Below are 13,411 nucleotides of genomic sequence, written 5' to 3' on the forward strand. Positions count from 1 at the left end.
ATCAAGGGAACATTTCAGGCAAAGATGGGTTCGATAAAGGAACGAAATCGTATGGACCTAACAGAAGCAGAAGATATTAAGAAGAGGTGGCAAGAATACACAGAAGAACTGTACAAGAAATATCTTCACAACCCAGATAATCACAATGGTGTGATCACTGACCTAGAACCAGACATCCTGGAATGTGAAGTCAACTGGGCCTTAGAAAGCATCACTATGAACAAAGCTAGTGGAGGTGATGGAATTCCAGTTGAGCTATTTCAAATCCTGAAAGATGATGCTGTGAAAGTGCTGCACTCAATATGCCAGCAAATTTGGAGAACTCAGCAGTGTCCACAGGACTGGAAAAGGTCAGTTTTCATTCCAATCCCTAAGAAAGGCAATGCCAAAGAATGCTCAAACTACCGCATAATTGCACTCATCTCACACACTAGTAAAGTAATGCTCAAACTTCTCCAAACCAAGCTTCAGCAATACGTGAACCGAGAACTTCCAGATGTTCAAGCTGGTTTTAGAAAAGGCAGAGGAACCAGAGATCAGATTGCCAATATCCACTGGATCAATGAAAAAGCAAGAGAGTTCCAGAAAAACATATGTTTCTGCTTTATTGACTATGCCAAAGCCTTCAACTGTGTGGATCACAATAAACTGTGGAAAATTCTGAAAGAAATGGGAATATCAGTCCACCTGACCTGCCTCTTGAGAAACCTGTATGCAGGTCAGGAAGCAAGAGTTAGAACTGGACATGGAACAACAGACTGGTTCCAAATAGGAAAAGGAGTACGTCAAGGCTGTATATTGTCACCCTGCTTATTTAACTTATATGCAGAGTACATCATGAGAAACGCTGAGCTGGAAGAAGCACAAGCTGGAATCAAGATTGCTGGGAGAAATATCAATAACCTCAGATATGCAGATGACACCACCTTTATGGCAGAGAGTGAAGAAGAACTAAAAAGCCTCTTGATGAAAGTGAAAGAGGAGAGTGAAAAAGTTGGCATAAAGCTCAACATTCAGAAAACTAAGACCATGGCATCTGGTCCCATCACCTCATGGGAAATAGATGAGGAGACAGTGGAAACAGTGCCAGACTTCATTTTTTGGGGCTCCAAAATCACTGCAGATGGTGACTGCAGCCATGAAATTAAAAGACGCTTACTCCTTGGAAGAAAAGTTATGACCAACCTAGATAGCATATTAAAAAGCAGAGACATGACTTTGCCAACAAAGGTCTGTCTGGTCAAGGCTATGGTTTTTCCAGTGGTCATGTATGGATATGAGAGTTGGACTGTGAAGAAAGCTGAGCACCGAAGAATTGATGCTTTTGAACTGTGGTGTTGGAGAAGACTCTTCAGAGTCCCTTGGACTGCAAGGAGATCCAACCAGTCCACCCTAAGGGAGATCAGTCCTGGGTGTTCATTGGAAGGACTGATGCTGAAGCTGAAACTCCAATACTTTGGCCACCTGATGCGAAGAGTTGCCTCATTGGAAAAGACCCTGATGCTGGGAGGGATTGGGGGCAGGAGGAGAAGGGGACGACAGAGGATGAGAAGGCTGGATGGCATCACCGACTCTATGGACGTGAGTTTGAGTAAGCTCCGGGAGTTTGTGATGGACAGGGAGGCCTGGCATGCTGCGATTCATGGGGTCACAAGGAGTCGGACACGACTGAGCGACTGAACTGAACTGATCACTGTACTGACTGCTTTATAAACATAATGTTGCAGTTTTCTCAATGGATACTACTATTCCTATTTCATGGAAAAGGATACTGAGATTTAAAGATACAGGAAGCAAATTACCCACAAAGTTTACAGATAGTAAATGTCAGTGCTGGAATTTGAAGCCAAGCAATTGGGGCTTCCCAGACTAAGCAGTGGTAAAGATCTACCTGCCAGCACAAGAGATGCAAGAGACACTGGTTTGATACCTGAGAAGATCCCCTGGAGAAGGAAATGACAACCCACTCCAGTATTCTTGCTTGGAAAAATTCCATGAATAGAAGAGCCTGGCGTGCTACAGTCCCTGGCATCGCAGAGTCAGACACAACTGAGCAACTAGGCGCATACGTACACAAAGTCTGACTGACTGGAGAACAGATCCGTTTTCTCCGCTCTGTTTTGCCACCCTTTCAAGCCTGAGGGAGAAAAAGGAAGAGTAATAGCACTAGCCTGGGTTTTATACACAAATATGCTCTGTTCATTATTCAGAGCTGAGCCTGTGATTTGTGTTATTTTTGCAAATGGAAATGCATTAAAGCAGCTCTCACTCCTATAACAGTAGCCTGTCTTTGAAAAGGAGACAACTTTTCTGGTCTGAGGACTACAAGTGTTTGATCATGGAACCAAGCCAAACCTACAGGGCTGGCCCACCAGCATTAATTCTAACTCACCAAACAAACAAAGCATAGATTAGAGGAGATATACAAGAGCAATAAATGAAATTTCAAGTTGAATTGTATTTATGGAACCAAATTCAAATTGTGAATGAGGTTTTATTCTTTCATATATACACACACACACACACATATAATGTGGTGGTGAAAGTGAATGTGTTAGTTGCTCAGTCCTATCCAACTGTTGGCGACCCCATGGACTGTAGCCCACCAGGCTCCTCTGTCCATGGGATTCTCCAGGCAAGAATACTGGAGTAGGTTGTCATTCCCTTCTCCAGGGGATATTCCCGACCCAGGGATCGAACCCTGGTCTCCTGCATTGCAGACGGACTGTTTACCATCTGAGCCACAATGTGTTTTTAGTATAAATCTGAGAAAAGATTACAAAATGTTGAAAATGCGTATTATTTTCAGGCTATCGAGACTCACTTGATCCGGAAGTCCCGTAACGGCCTGACTTACATCGCAGAGTGGAAAGGGGGCCTCCTGGAACACAAGATGGGCCACCTGACCTGCTTTGCTGGAGGCATGTTTGCGCTCGGGGCAGACGACGCTCCTGAAGGAATGACCCAACACTACCTTCAGCTCGGGGCTGAAATTGCCCGGACCTGTCATGAATCTTACAATCGCACCTGTGAGTCCCTGTTACTCTTCATATGTAATCTCTGTGCTTTTTATTTCATTCAGTAAGTAGCTTTGTCCATTTATTGCCATCAAAAGAACATCCACTGTGCCTGATGAATATTTGATGATTATGATTAATATCTTAAAGGAATTTACATTTTTACTTTAAGAGGCATTGCATTTCTGCATAAAAATATTTACCCTTAGTTTCAGTTCAGTTCAGTCGCTCAGTCGTGTCCGACTCTTTTCGACCCCATGAATCGCAGCACACCACCCTTAGTTTACCAATAAACAAAAATCCAGGCCATAAAAGGTCCAGTCTAACTTATTGACCCTGCTTTATGTAAATACTATTGGGTGAGAGTCCCTGTCCTAATACAGACGAAATTTGGTATGTTATAAACCATTATTAATCTTCCCAGAATCTCCATGAAATATACAATGCATGCTGAGTTGCTTCATTTGTATCTGACTCTGTGACCCTATGGGCTGTAACCCACCAGGCTCCCCTGTCCATGAGATTCTCCAGGCAAGAATACTGGAGGGGGTTGCCATGCCCTCCTCCAGGGAATCTTCCCGACTTAGGGATCAAACTCATGTCTCCTAAGTCTCCCACATTGGCAGGCAGGTTCTTTTCCACTGGCACCACCTGGGAAGCCCCATATGATGAGTCTAGCTGCCTTCTTATAAAAGTTTGATGCACAAATACTATATAACATTCATGCCATAATGACTTAGAATTCTCAAACGCTAATTTTTTAGTTCACTAATAAGGTGGTGCTTTGCACCAACCCAGTGAGTACTCAGTAAATGGTGGTAAAATGAAAGAAAATAAAGGATTATTACCACTTTCTTAAGTGTACTCCTTTCAGTGGATAAATTAAAAATGTATATTGAATATTGCTTATTTTACAGTGTTTATGGCTATTCCTTAAAATGATCATTTTGGCACCCCTCTTGAATGTTTTAAAGTATCTTTTAATTTCATTTAAGTTATAGACACTAAGCATTGTCAGAGACAATAACCCTTGTCCCCCACTGCATGTCTTTTAGTTGTGAAACTGGGACCGGAAGCTTTCAGATTCGATGGTGGTGTTGAAGCCATTGCTACGAGGCAAAATGAGAAATACTACATCTTACGGCCAGAAGTTGTTGAGACTTACATGTACATGTGGCGACTGACTCATGATCCAAAGTACAGGAAATGGGCCTGGGAAGCTGTGGAGGTGACGTTTTAGTTTGCTTGTGTTTCTTACGGGAATGTGTGTGTGGAAAAAATGTTCAGTGATCCCCATCAATCTAGCATATTAACTCTTCTATGATTCTTAAAGCTTAAAGCTTTGCCCAGCCATCTTTCCATTCAAGAATGAGTGTTTTCAGTTAGGTCATCTCACATCCCTGCCTTCAGCTCTGCTTTTTTTGTATATAAATATACCTACTCTGGTATTGAAGGAGAATCTAGAAAGACCTATTATAAAATTAAGTTCTCATGTTTATAAAAACATTGATCAGTTAATCCCACAAAGGATATCTGGCAACTTGGGAATAGTCACCCTTATCTATTGTGTGTTTCAAGAAACCACTGTATGATTGTTTCTTTTAGTCTTTGAGCATCACAGTGGTAATATATGCTTTTAATTAGAGCAAATGAGCTACTTAGATCTAACTTTTAGACAGTACCTATAGAAGAACTACTTTGTACACGAATATTCCAACATGAGTCTCAGACTCCTCGGAATATGTATAAGCTTTCTATCTGTCCAGTGTGTTATTTGGATTATCTTGGCATTTCATGGATCTCTTCCTGCTAAATATGATATATCATCTTTCTAAACTAATCTGTTGAACACTTTGTGTGCTGAATGCCAGAGGTGGTGCACTTTAGGATATGCATCAAACAATGTCTAATTTTAAGAGCTATTATTTCAAAAGGAGTGGGAGGAAATTCAGGGGATAAGAACAGGCAAATGCTTTAATTATCAATACACTCTCTTATTATCTAGCACTCTTTGTTAGAAAGTTAGCTGTCTTTTAAGACCATTAGGAATAACTTCTCTTAGGAAATCTAAAATGAGCATTGCCTTTGTGTATAATATCTTGGGAAGCTGTTGATGAATCTTGCTTATTACTCTTTTCATTTGGTATGTATCTTATCACCAGTTGTCAGTTATTTTAAGTGATAGAAATTCTTTAGGCCTCTTTTTTTTTTTTTTGCAAAATTTTCTAATTATGGTTAGTCAGTTGTAATTCCAATTTCTTTATGTTTTTTCCTCTGAATAAAAAGTATATTAAAATTGAGGTTCAGCTAAGCTTTGGTAATTGGGAATTATTTTGGTCTTCAATAGGCCAGCAAGGAAATTAAGGTTAACACTCACTTGCAAGGATCAGTTTAAATTAAAAATTTCAGTAATAACATTTCCTCAAATATGAAACACTATAATTGATAAGAAACACCATTATTTTATATACCATTAAGAAATACCAATTAAATTATAACATGCCAATTTTAGCGATGTTAAAAGTGTGAAAAAAAATTGTATGACGGAAGTTTGCCCTGTGGGCAGAAAGCTTTGATTTGCTTGCTGCTTGGGGACGGGGTTGTCTGTAGGGTGTGAAGGTTGGTTTGATGTGTTAGGGTTTTTATCTGTTGACTCCTTTTACTGTAGCATATGATGTCAAATTGTTTGCTTGTGTCGCAACACAGGAATTCCCCCGTGTTTGCCTATGGTAACTTCTGTTAGAACTTGAAATGTAGTGGGGGGCGGCGCGGGGAGGAGTGCTGGGGCCTCTTGCCTTCTGTGAAAAAGCGCGAGGATCATGGACTTAGAAGGAACGGCAGCCCCTTTTTTCCTTTTCTGCTGCGCCCCGTCCCCCCAGCCCTCCCTGTGTCCTGGCTCCAGCTTCAGTGGACGACACGCTGGCCTGCTGGTCCTGTTATGCGCTTCTCAGCTGTTCTGACTCAGAGCCTCTTCCCAGGCAGCTGGCGGGGCCCTGGGACGTGTGGGAGGCTGAAGCCCCAAGTGCAGCCCTCAGCCACTGAGGTTTTGGAGTTGATACATCTCTATCCCAGAATAGTTATTCCAAAGAGTCATTCTGAGAGGCGTTCTGTTTGGCTCTTTAAAGGGTTTCAGGCGGGAGCCGGCTCGGCTGGGCACGCAGCTGTGACCTGCTCCATGTGTATTTCACCGCCCTCCTCCCTTCCTTACTTCACTTTCCCCACCAGCTCGATCGCTTCCTGATGTCACCACTGTAAAAAGCTCCCTGCATCCAACCCAAGCCTCATGCTCTGTTTTTGGAGGAACCCATGTCCAGAAGCTGAGTCCCAAAGACTGTAGTGAAATGATACTCTGATCAGACTAAGCGTCCTGGGTATGTGGCCCCTTCCACTGTCGAGAAACTGTAAAGCCAGTGACTGTCATGGGGTCCCAGGAGAGCTGTTCGTCCCCAGTTTCACATCTCTGAAGTCTTAAGATTTAGACTTGACATGAAGGCTTTTTTACTTTTTGAAAGTTAAAAACACCTCTTTGGCATTTCTCCCCGCCTTGTTTTTCTTTTCAATTTACCGAAAACCTCAAAAAATTTAAGTAGCAAGACCCCTCTAAACTTCCCCGGTGGCCCTAGCGGTGAAGAACCCACCTGCCAATGCCTGAGACATAAGAGGTGTGGTTTCCCCGGGTTGGAAAGATCCCCTGGAGGAGGGCATGACAACCCACTCCAGTATTCTTGCCAGGAGAATCCCCATGGACAGAGGAGCCTGATGGGCTATACAGTCATAGGGCCACAAGGAGTCGGACACGACTAAAGCGACCTAGCACACAGGCAGGCCTCTCTAAACTTCTGAAAGGCCCGCACGGTGCTAATAATAATGTGTCATCATCTTGTTCTGTTCTCAGGACAACCTCCTGTTGAGGAAAAGGATGCTCCCTGGATCCAGAAAACTGAGGCCACAGTTAGGAAGTCTAGAGCTGGGAATCAGCCCCTACCTCTAAAATGTCAGATTGTGTTCTTGACTACTCTGGTTCACCACATGTGGCATGGGAGAGAAAAAAGAATGAGTGGAAGTGAACTGAATGATGAAAAATGTTTGGGCAGCACCTGCCCACAAAACAACTCTTTTTTCTCTATAACAAAAGAAGGAGCTTATAGAAATTTCTGGTCCCTGGGTCAGGAAGATCCCCTGGAGAAGGAAATGGCAACCCACTCCAGTATTCTTGCCTGGAAAATCCTATGGACAGAGGAGCCTGAGAGGCGATAGTCCATGGGGTCACAAAGAGTCGGACACAACTGAGCAACTAACACATTATCACATAGAAGTCTCTATAGGAAAGAAGGTTAGCTGTTTATCGTGCCTGGCCCTCTCTTTAGTTTCTCTCATTACCAAAGACCTTCAAGGGACAAATGAAGAAAAATTTTTGTGGATAAAATCTTCTTTTAAGGAAATGTCTGGGCATAGGATTTCATTACATTCAGTAACAACATTTCTTCTGAATCTTTATTTTTTTGCCCTTTTTTACAAATAATTTTTGGCCTACTCCGTGTATCTGGTATTTGACTTTTTATCAAACAGAACAGTTATCAAAAAAGGAAGGAAGGAAAAATATAATAGAGCCTGAAAGTTCCTTTCTTCAGGCTTTCCCTCCATTTAGTTCTTTGTCTGAAACTAAGAGTATAATCGAAACTGATTTTTTTTAAGTTGATTGTTCTTATGTTCCTTAGGGCTTTTAAAAAGTTCTACACTAGGAGACGTGTTCACGTAGCCTGCCACTTAGGTTTTCTTTCACCTGGTAATTAAAAGCTTTTTCTCCCGACCAATGCTGTCTCCCTTCTGCCCTCCAGCCCTAGGGTGTGGAATCAATATCCTCATTATCAGTGTCTGCAGATGGAAGTGGATCACTCACCACCACATTCCTGCTCCCTGCCTTTGCCCTCCACCTCACCTTTTCCAGGCTCTGCATTCTTAGAGCCATACTTTCCTCCGAGACCCTTTTCTCCCCCATGAAGATTTTTCTCAATTAATATGGCAAGAACTATGCCATATCTTCTTGGTAGTTGAGCTGAATAGGAGGAAAATGCAATGTAATTATACAAATTTTTTTTTAAGAGGGACAAGTTTGTGATCTGTAGAAGAAAACTGAAAAATAACCTAAAGAATACCTTTATCTTATTCATGTTTCCTTTATCTCATTAAACATTGTAAGGGACTTAGTCTTACACTTTATTATTTTTGTCCACATTCTATGAATTAGAACCAGATTTCCAATAAGAGTTTGTATACAGTAGGAATCTTTATTTGACCATATAGTTATTAAAATGAATAGAATGTAGTGAGTAGAAAAAAACTTCCTGGAGATGATTGTACCTGGTAACCAGTAAGGCAAACCAGTGTGATATCCAAATATCCAATACAGAGAGCAGTCAGGTTAGCAGTAACTGACACAATGGAAGGCAAGTTATTTTAAAATTTTGTGACCTAAATTTTCATTCCCACACTGCTCATCCCTTGTCTTTTCCCATCTCTGCCTATAATACTTGTAGTCAGGCAGCGGTAGGAATGTAGGATCGTTTCTCTCTGGGTAGGTATCAGTGGATTAATCCCATCTTCTTCCATCTCAGTCTAAAAGAAAAGTATATTTCAGAAATAGATGCCAGCCATGATTTTTTCCACTGGTTTTCATTTTCTCCTGTTATATCTGTCAGTCACCAATATCACTCATTAGTACTCTGCTATTGATTTTTTAAAGATGAGATGTTCTGATGACAGTAGCACCCTCTCTGAACCAGTGGTTTAGAATCCCAGTTACATTAGCAGTCTTTCCAGACCAGGTGTCAGCAAACTTTCTTAAGAGCCAAAGAGAATTAGGCTTGGGGGCCATAAGCATTTACTCAGCTCTGCCACTGTAGTGAAAAACAGCCATACACAATACATAAATGAGTGTGTCTGTGGTTCCATCATACTGTATTTACAAAAACAAAAAGCAGGCTGGATGTACCTTGTGGTCTGTAGTTTGACGAATCTTGCTCTAGACCATAAGAAGAAATGGTTAAAGAAAAAAAAAAAAAACACTGAAAAATTATTCCAAAGTTACATGTAAAAGTGTTTCCAGTTAGGTGAGATATACTGTCCATGGGCTTCCCAGGTGGTGCTAGTGGTGAAAAAACCTCCTACCAATGCAGATAGACATAAGAGACCGGGGTTCTGTCCCTGGGTCAGGAAGGTCCCCTGGAGGAGAGCATGGCAACCCACTCCAGTATTCTTGCCTGGAGAATCCCATGGACAGAGGAGCCTGGCGGGCTACAGTCTATAGGGTTGCACAGTTGGGCACAACTGAAGCAACTTAGCATGCACAAACATACTGTCCATAGGTCCTTTAACTTTTCATATTCTAAATTTTCACCTGAAACTGTTGCCATCTGTCATTCAGTTTAAATCCTTATTTTATTTAAATGTGACAGTCTAATAGTAAAACTTTGTGACAGCGAATTTCCTGAAACGTGGCCACTTTTCCCCTCCTGTTTGTGGTTTAGGCCCTGGAGAAACACTGCAGAGTGAAAGGAGGCTATTCCGGCCTCAGGGACGTTTACTTCAACAAGGAGAGCTACGATGATGTGCAACAGAGCTTCTTCCTGGCAGAGACACTAAAGTAAGTAAGAGTTATTCTCAGTGCCTGTGACCAAGATACCTGCACAGATCTTCTTTCCAGTTGTCTTTATCATGAGCACATTCAAATAATATCAAGCATGACTGCTTCCAAAATCCATTCTACATGCATGGCAGTAACTGTGGGTGTGTTTTCATCATCATGTAAGTTCGGCGGCTTGGTACTGCCTTTTTTTTTTAAGTTAACATTTTTATATGTTCTACTTTTTTGATTTTTTATTTTTTTTTAATTTTTGGCTGTGCTGGGTCTTCGTTGCTGCACAGGCTTTTCTCTAGTTGTGGAGAGCGGGGGCTCCGCTCTGGTTGCAGTGAGCAGGCTTCTCATCGCGGTGGCCTCTCTCGTTGCAGAGCACGAGCTCGCAGGCACCTGGGCTTAAGTCCTTGCGGCACATGGGCTCGGTAGTTGCGGCTCCCAGGCGCAACAGTTGTGGTGCGTGGGCTCTACTGTTCCAAGTGTGGGGTCTTCCCGGATCAGGGACTGAAACCATGCCTCCTGCGTTGGCAGGCAGATTCTTTACTACTGAGCCGCCAGAGAAGCCCCTTGGGACCGCTTTGTATGGTTCTTGTCCACGGGACCAAAGCACAGTTTTTTTCCTGTGTCTTTGTGGTTTCACTGACTAACCGGGTCCCTCAGGCCTCACATACCCATGTTTCTCTCTCCAGATATTTGTACTTAATATTTTCTGATGACGATCTACTTCCTCTGGAACATTGGATCTTCAACACCGAGGCACATCTTCTCCCTGTCCTCTCTAGGAATTTAAAGAAAGTTGAAGACGATGGGAAATAAAACGACATTTTATATTTTACTCTCCTCCACTCCTTTCACTGCATACCTTAATAATTCTTTTTCTGGTGATCAGGCACATGATGAATTTTTATTAATAGATCTGTGATTATTCTAAGTTTTAAAATTGTTTTGCAGTCTTATATGTTTATTATCATACATATAGATGAACCTAAATTACTTACTGTATCCTTTATTATTCAGCCAGTGAATCACAGGTTTTTTTCTGTTGTTGCTTTTAAGTCATCTGTTATCTCTAGAGTTTATGAAGCTGTAGTATCATTTTTAGTAAACTGAATAGAATGGTATACCTATGAGCTCTCAATTACTATTTTGATTTGACTGCAAAACTTTTTCCTCCTCTATGAGGAGATGATGTCTGCTTTAAGCTGTAATGTTTTGCCATGTTGCAAAAAGCCATAATAATGAATTAAATAATAAAAAAGCTTTTTTCCTTTTCAATTTCATGTTAATCGGGTTTGTCTATCCACCAGAGACAGATCTTATAACTGTGACAGTGTCCTTATGCGGGTCTATCATTATTTGATAGAATGTCTTCTAGAATACTTTACTCACATTGTAATTCAAATTAGAATATCATCCCCAAAGGATCATCTCCTGTCGACCTCATTTCATCAGATCCACAGTATATTTTTGTCGGTTAATTATATTAGTGTTTCCTAATTTGGGAAATAGTTTTCAGATTTTATTTTAAATGCCCTGTGTCATCTCTGGATCATGTACTGGTTAATTTCTTCCATTCTCCACCACACGACAAAGTGAGCTTTTCAGTTTTGCAGAGCTCTGCTATTACCGAATTATATTTTTTAAAGGGAAATTGTATAACTTTTAGTGTGTTAGCTTTTGGTTTTATCTGAATATGTAAAGAAATCTGGGCTCACTCTCTGGAGAGAGGGTATTTCTCTCTGGTTTTTTTGTTTGCATTTCATCTTTAATGTATTTTTCTTGAAAAAAAGAAACTGTTACATTTGCTTAGGTTTTTCAGGTTTGAAAAGGGTCTTTTCCCAAACTTAGTTATTCATTTCAGTTTATGAAAGCAGGATTTAACTCAAAGAATCTCTGGCAATGTGTCTATTCATGGTCAATTGAGGAAAAACCTAATAAACTTTTAGACCAAATTAGGATATAGTATATTTTGTCTGGTTAAGTTCAACGTAGCAATCTCTGTTTAGAAGTAATGCATAGGAATGGACACTCCCAATCCTCTACAGTCCTGTAGCAGATCAAAATAATTATAATTAAGTGATTTTTCAAAACATTTTTTGAGATATGAATCATTTTCCCAGAAATAGATTTGGTTATCATATTGGTTCATATTTTACATATATTCCTATGAAAGGGCTAATATGATGATGCATGTACTGAGGTACAGAGATTTTGACCATCTGTACTTTTCAACTACAGCGGTCACATAGATCAGTGCAACCCCATGGATTAGGTTGAAGCATATGAAATTAAGGCATTTGTAGTTTAAAAATTGCTCAATATCAGCAATTCTATATGCTTCAGCCTAATAATTTTTGAGACAGTTATTTTCTTAGATCTCAACAGACTTAGTTGTTTAGCTATTTCAACTTTTGAAATTGTTTCAAAAGATTTCTATTGTCTGAAAGGCATATGATCTGCCCCTTTTTTCAATATTATTCATTGGTATATGACAAAAAATAAATCAGTAAAATTAGTAAGTGGAAAAGATCCTTTAGGACATCATGATTGCTATTTCCAAAACTTAAAGGCAAAGTATAGAAGATTCTCATCAAAATTAGGCCATATGTATTTAGATTATAACTTTCATATGAATGTCTTTGAACTAGCAATTTAAGATAATTTATTTTCTTTGCTTTTCAATATGATTTGAAAGAGCACAAGCTGATAGGTATTTCTGCAGCAGATAGGATATTAAAATCAGGTTGTATGAACACATAGGACTGTACTATGATGTACCTTTTGCTTTCTGATATAAATAGGCAGGAAGATTGTACTACATTTTGCTCAGCCAATAGCAAGAACAAAGTTATTTCAATTCTAGAACTTGGATATTTTTAGCCTAGGACCCAAAATACCAATCATGTAAGCAAAATAAGAGATTACTATTATGGTGATGTAATTTAATTAAAGTTATATTTTGTGTTAATTATTTTAAACAACTGAAGTCCTTAGGTAGAGGCTGTCTTTCATTCATTTTCAGCAAAAACTGTGCAGTTATGTTTACATATGTTTTCACATCCCAAAAGGTGAATAATTAAAATAGCACTTAATTTTGTTTCTGCACATGTTTTGGTATACATTGTATGATTAATATTACACATATAAGTTAAATGGCAGTTTACAGAACTTCAATGATGTTTGTCATGACACCTTCATATGTACTAGTAGTTATTCCCATTGTTTTTGATTTGTACTTAAATCCACTGTGTCATTTTCAACTTTATATAAATCTCTAATGTTATGGGAAACATAATAGATTGACACATAATTTTTAAAAACTATATTTGTAAAATTTCTCTATTGTAAATAAAGTCTTTTGATATATCTCCTCATTTGTTATGTTTTTCTCCATTTAAGGAAGTTTTTGGATGTTTTGGGATGACAGTGTACCATGGCAAATGGACACATTAAATCCTAACAGTGATTCCATACCGTACCCAGAGAATTGTGACAAGGACAGTTTTCCCATTAAAAACTTTAGATTGCAAATAATGTTGCATAACCACCTTTCGTTAATCAGATACTTTCGTTAAGAATCTAACACATGTTGAACACCAGACCCATGGAGTAGAGACAGGGAGTTGGCATCAGAAATAACATGAAGTGTGTTTCTTTTTTTTTTTTTTTTTGATTATTATATATTTAATTTATTTTTGGCTGCATTAGGTGTTCGTTGCTCGCATGGACTTTCTGTAGCTGCAGCAAGCAAAAGCTACTC

General features: G+C 39.8%; 1 protein-coding gene across 1 annotated transcript in view; it reads left to right on the forward strand.

Annotated features, from left to right (window-relative positions):
- The window catches only part of MAN1A1 (mannosidase alpha class 1A member 1), a 169,752-nt gene extending 156,727 nt beyond the window's left edge, over positions 1-13,025 (forward strand). The window contains exons 10-13 of the mRNA XM_020899685.2: positions 2,810-3,029; positions 4,073-4,245; positions 9,545-9,660; positions 10,341-13,025. Of these exons, the coding sequence (XP_020755344.2) occupies positions 2,810-3,029; positions 4,073-4,245; positions 9,545-9,660; positions 10,341-10,467 (636 nt within the window). The 3' untranslated portion in view covers positions 10,468-13,025. The remainder of the gene's footprint in view (positions 1-2,809; positions 3,030-4,072; positions 4,246-9,544; positions 9,661-10,340) is intronic.
- The last annotated feature ends 386 nt before the right edge of the window (positions 13,026-13,411 follow it).

The sequence above is a fragment of the Odocoileus virginianus genome, chromosome 19 (genome assembly GCF_023699985.2).
Source record: "Odocoileus virginianus isolate 20LAN1187 ecotype Illinois chromosome 19, Ovbor_1.2, whole genome shotgun sequence".
NCBI classification, from domain to species: Eukaryota; Metazoa; Chordata; class Mammalia; order Artiodactyla; family Cervidae; genus Odocoileus; species Odocoileus virginianus.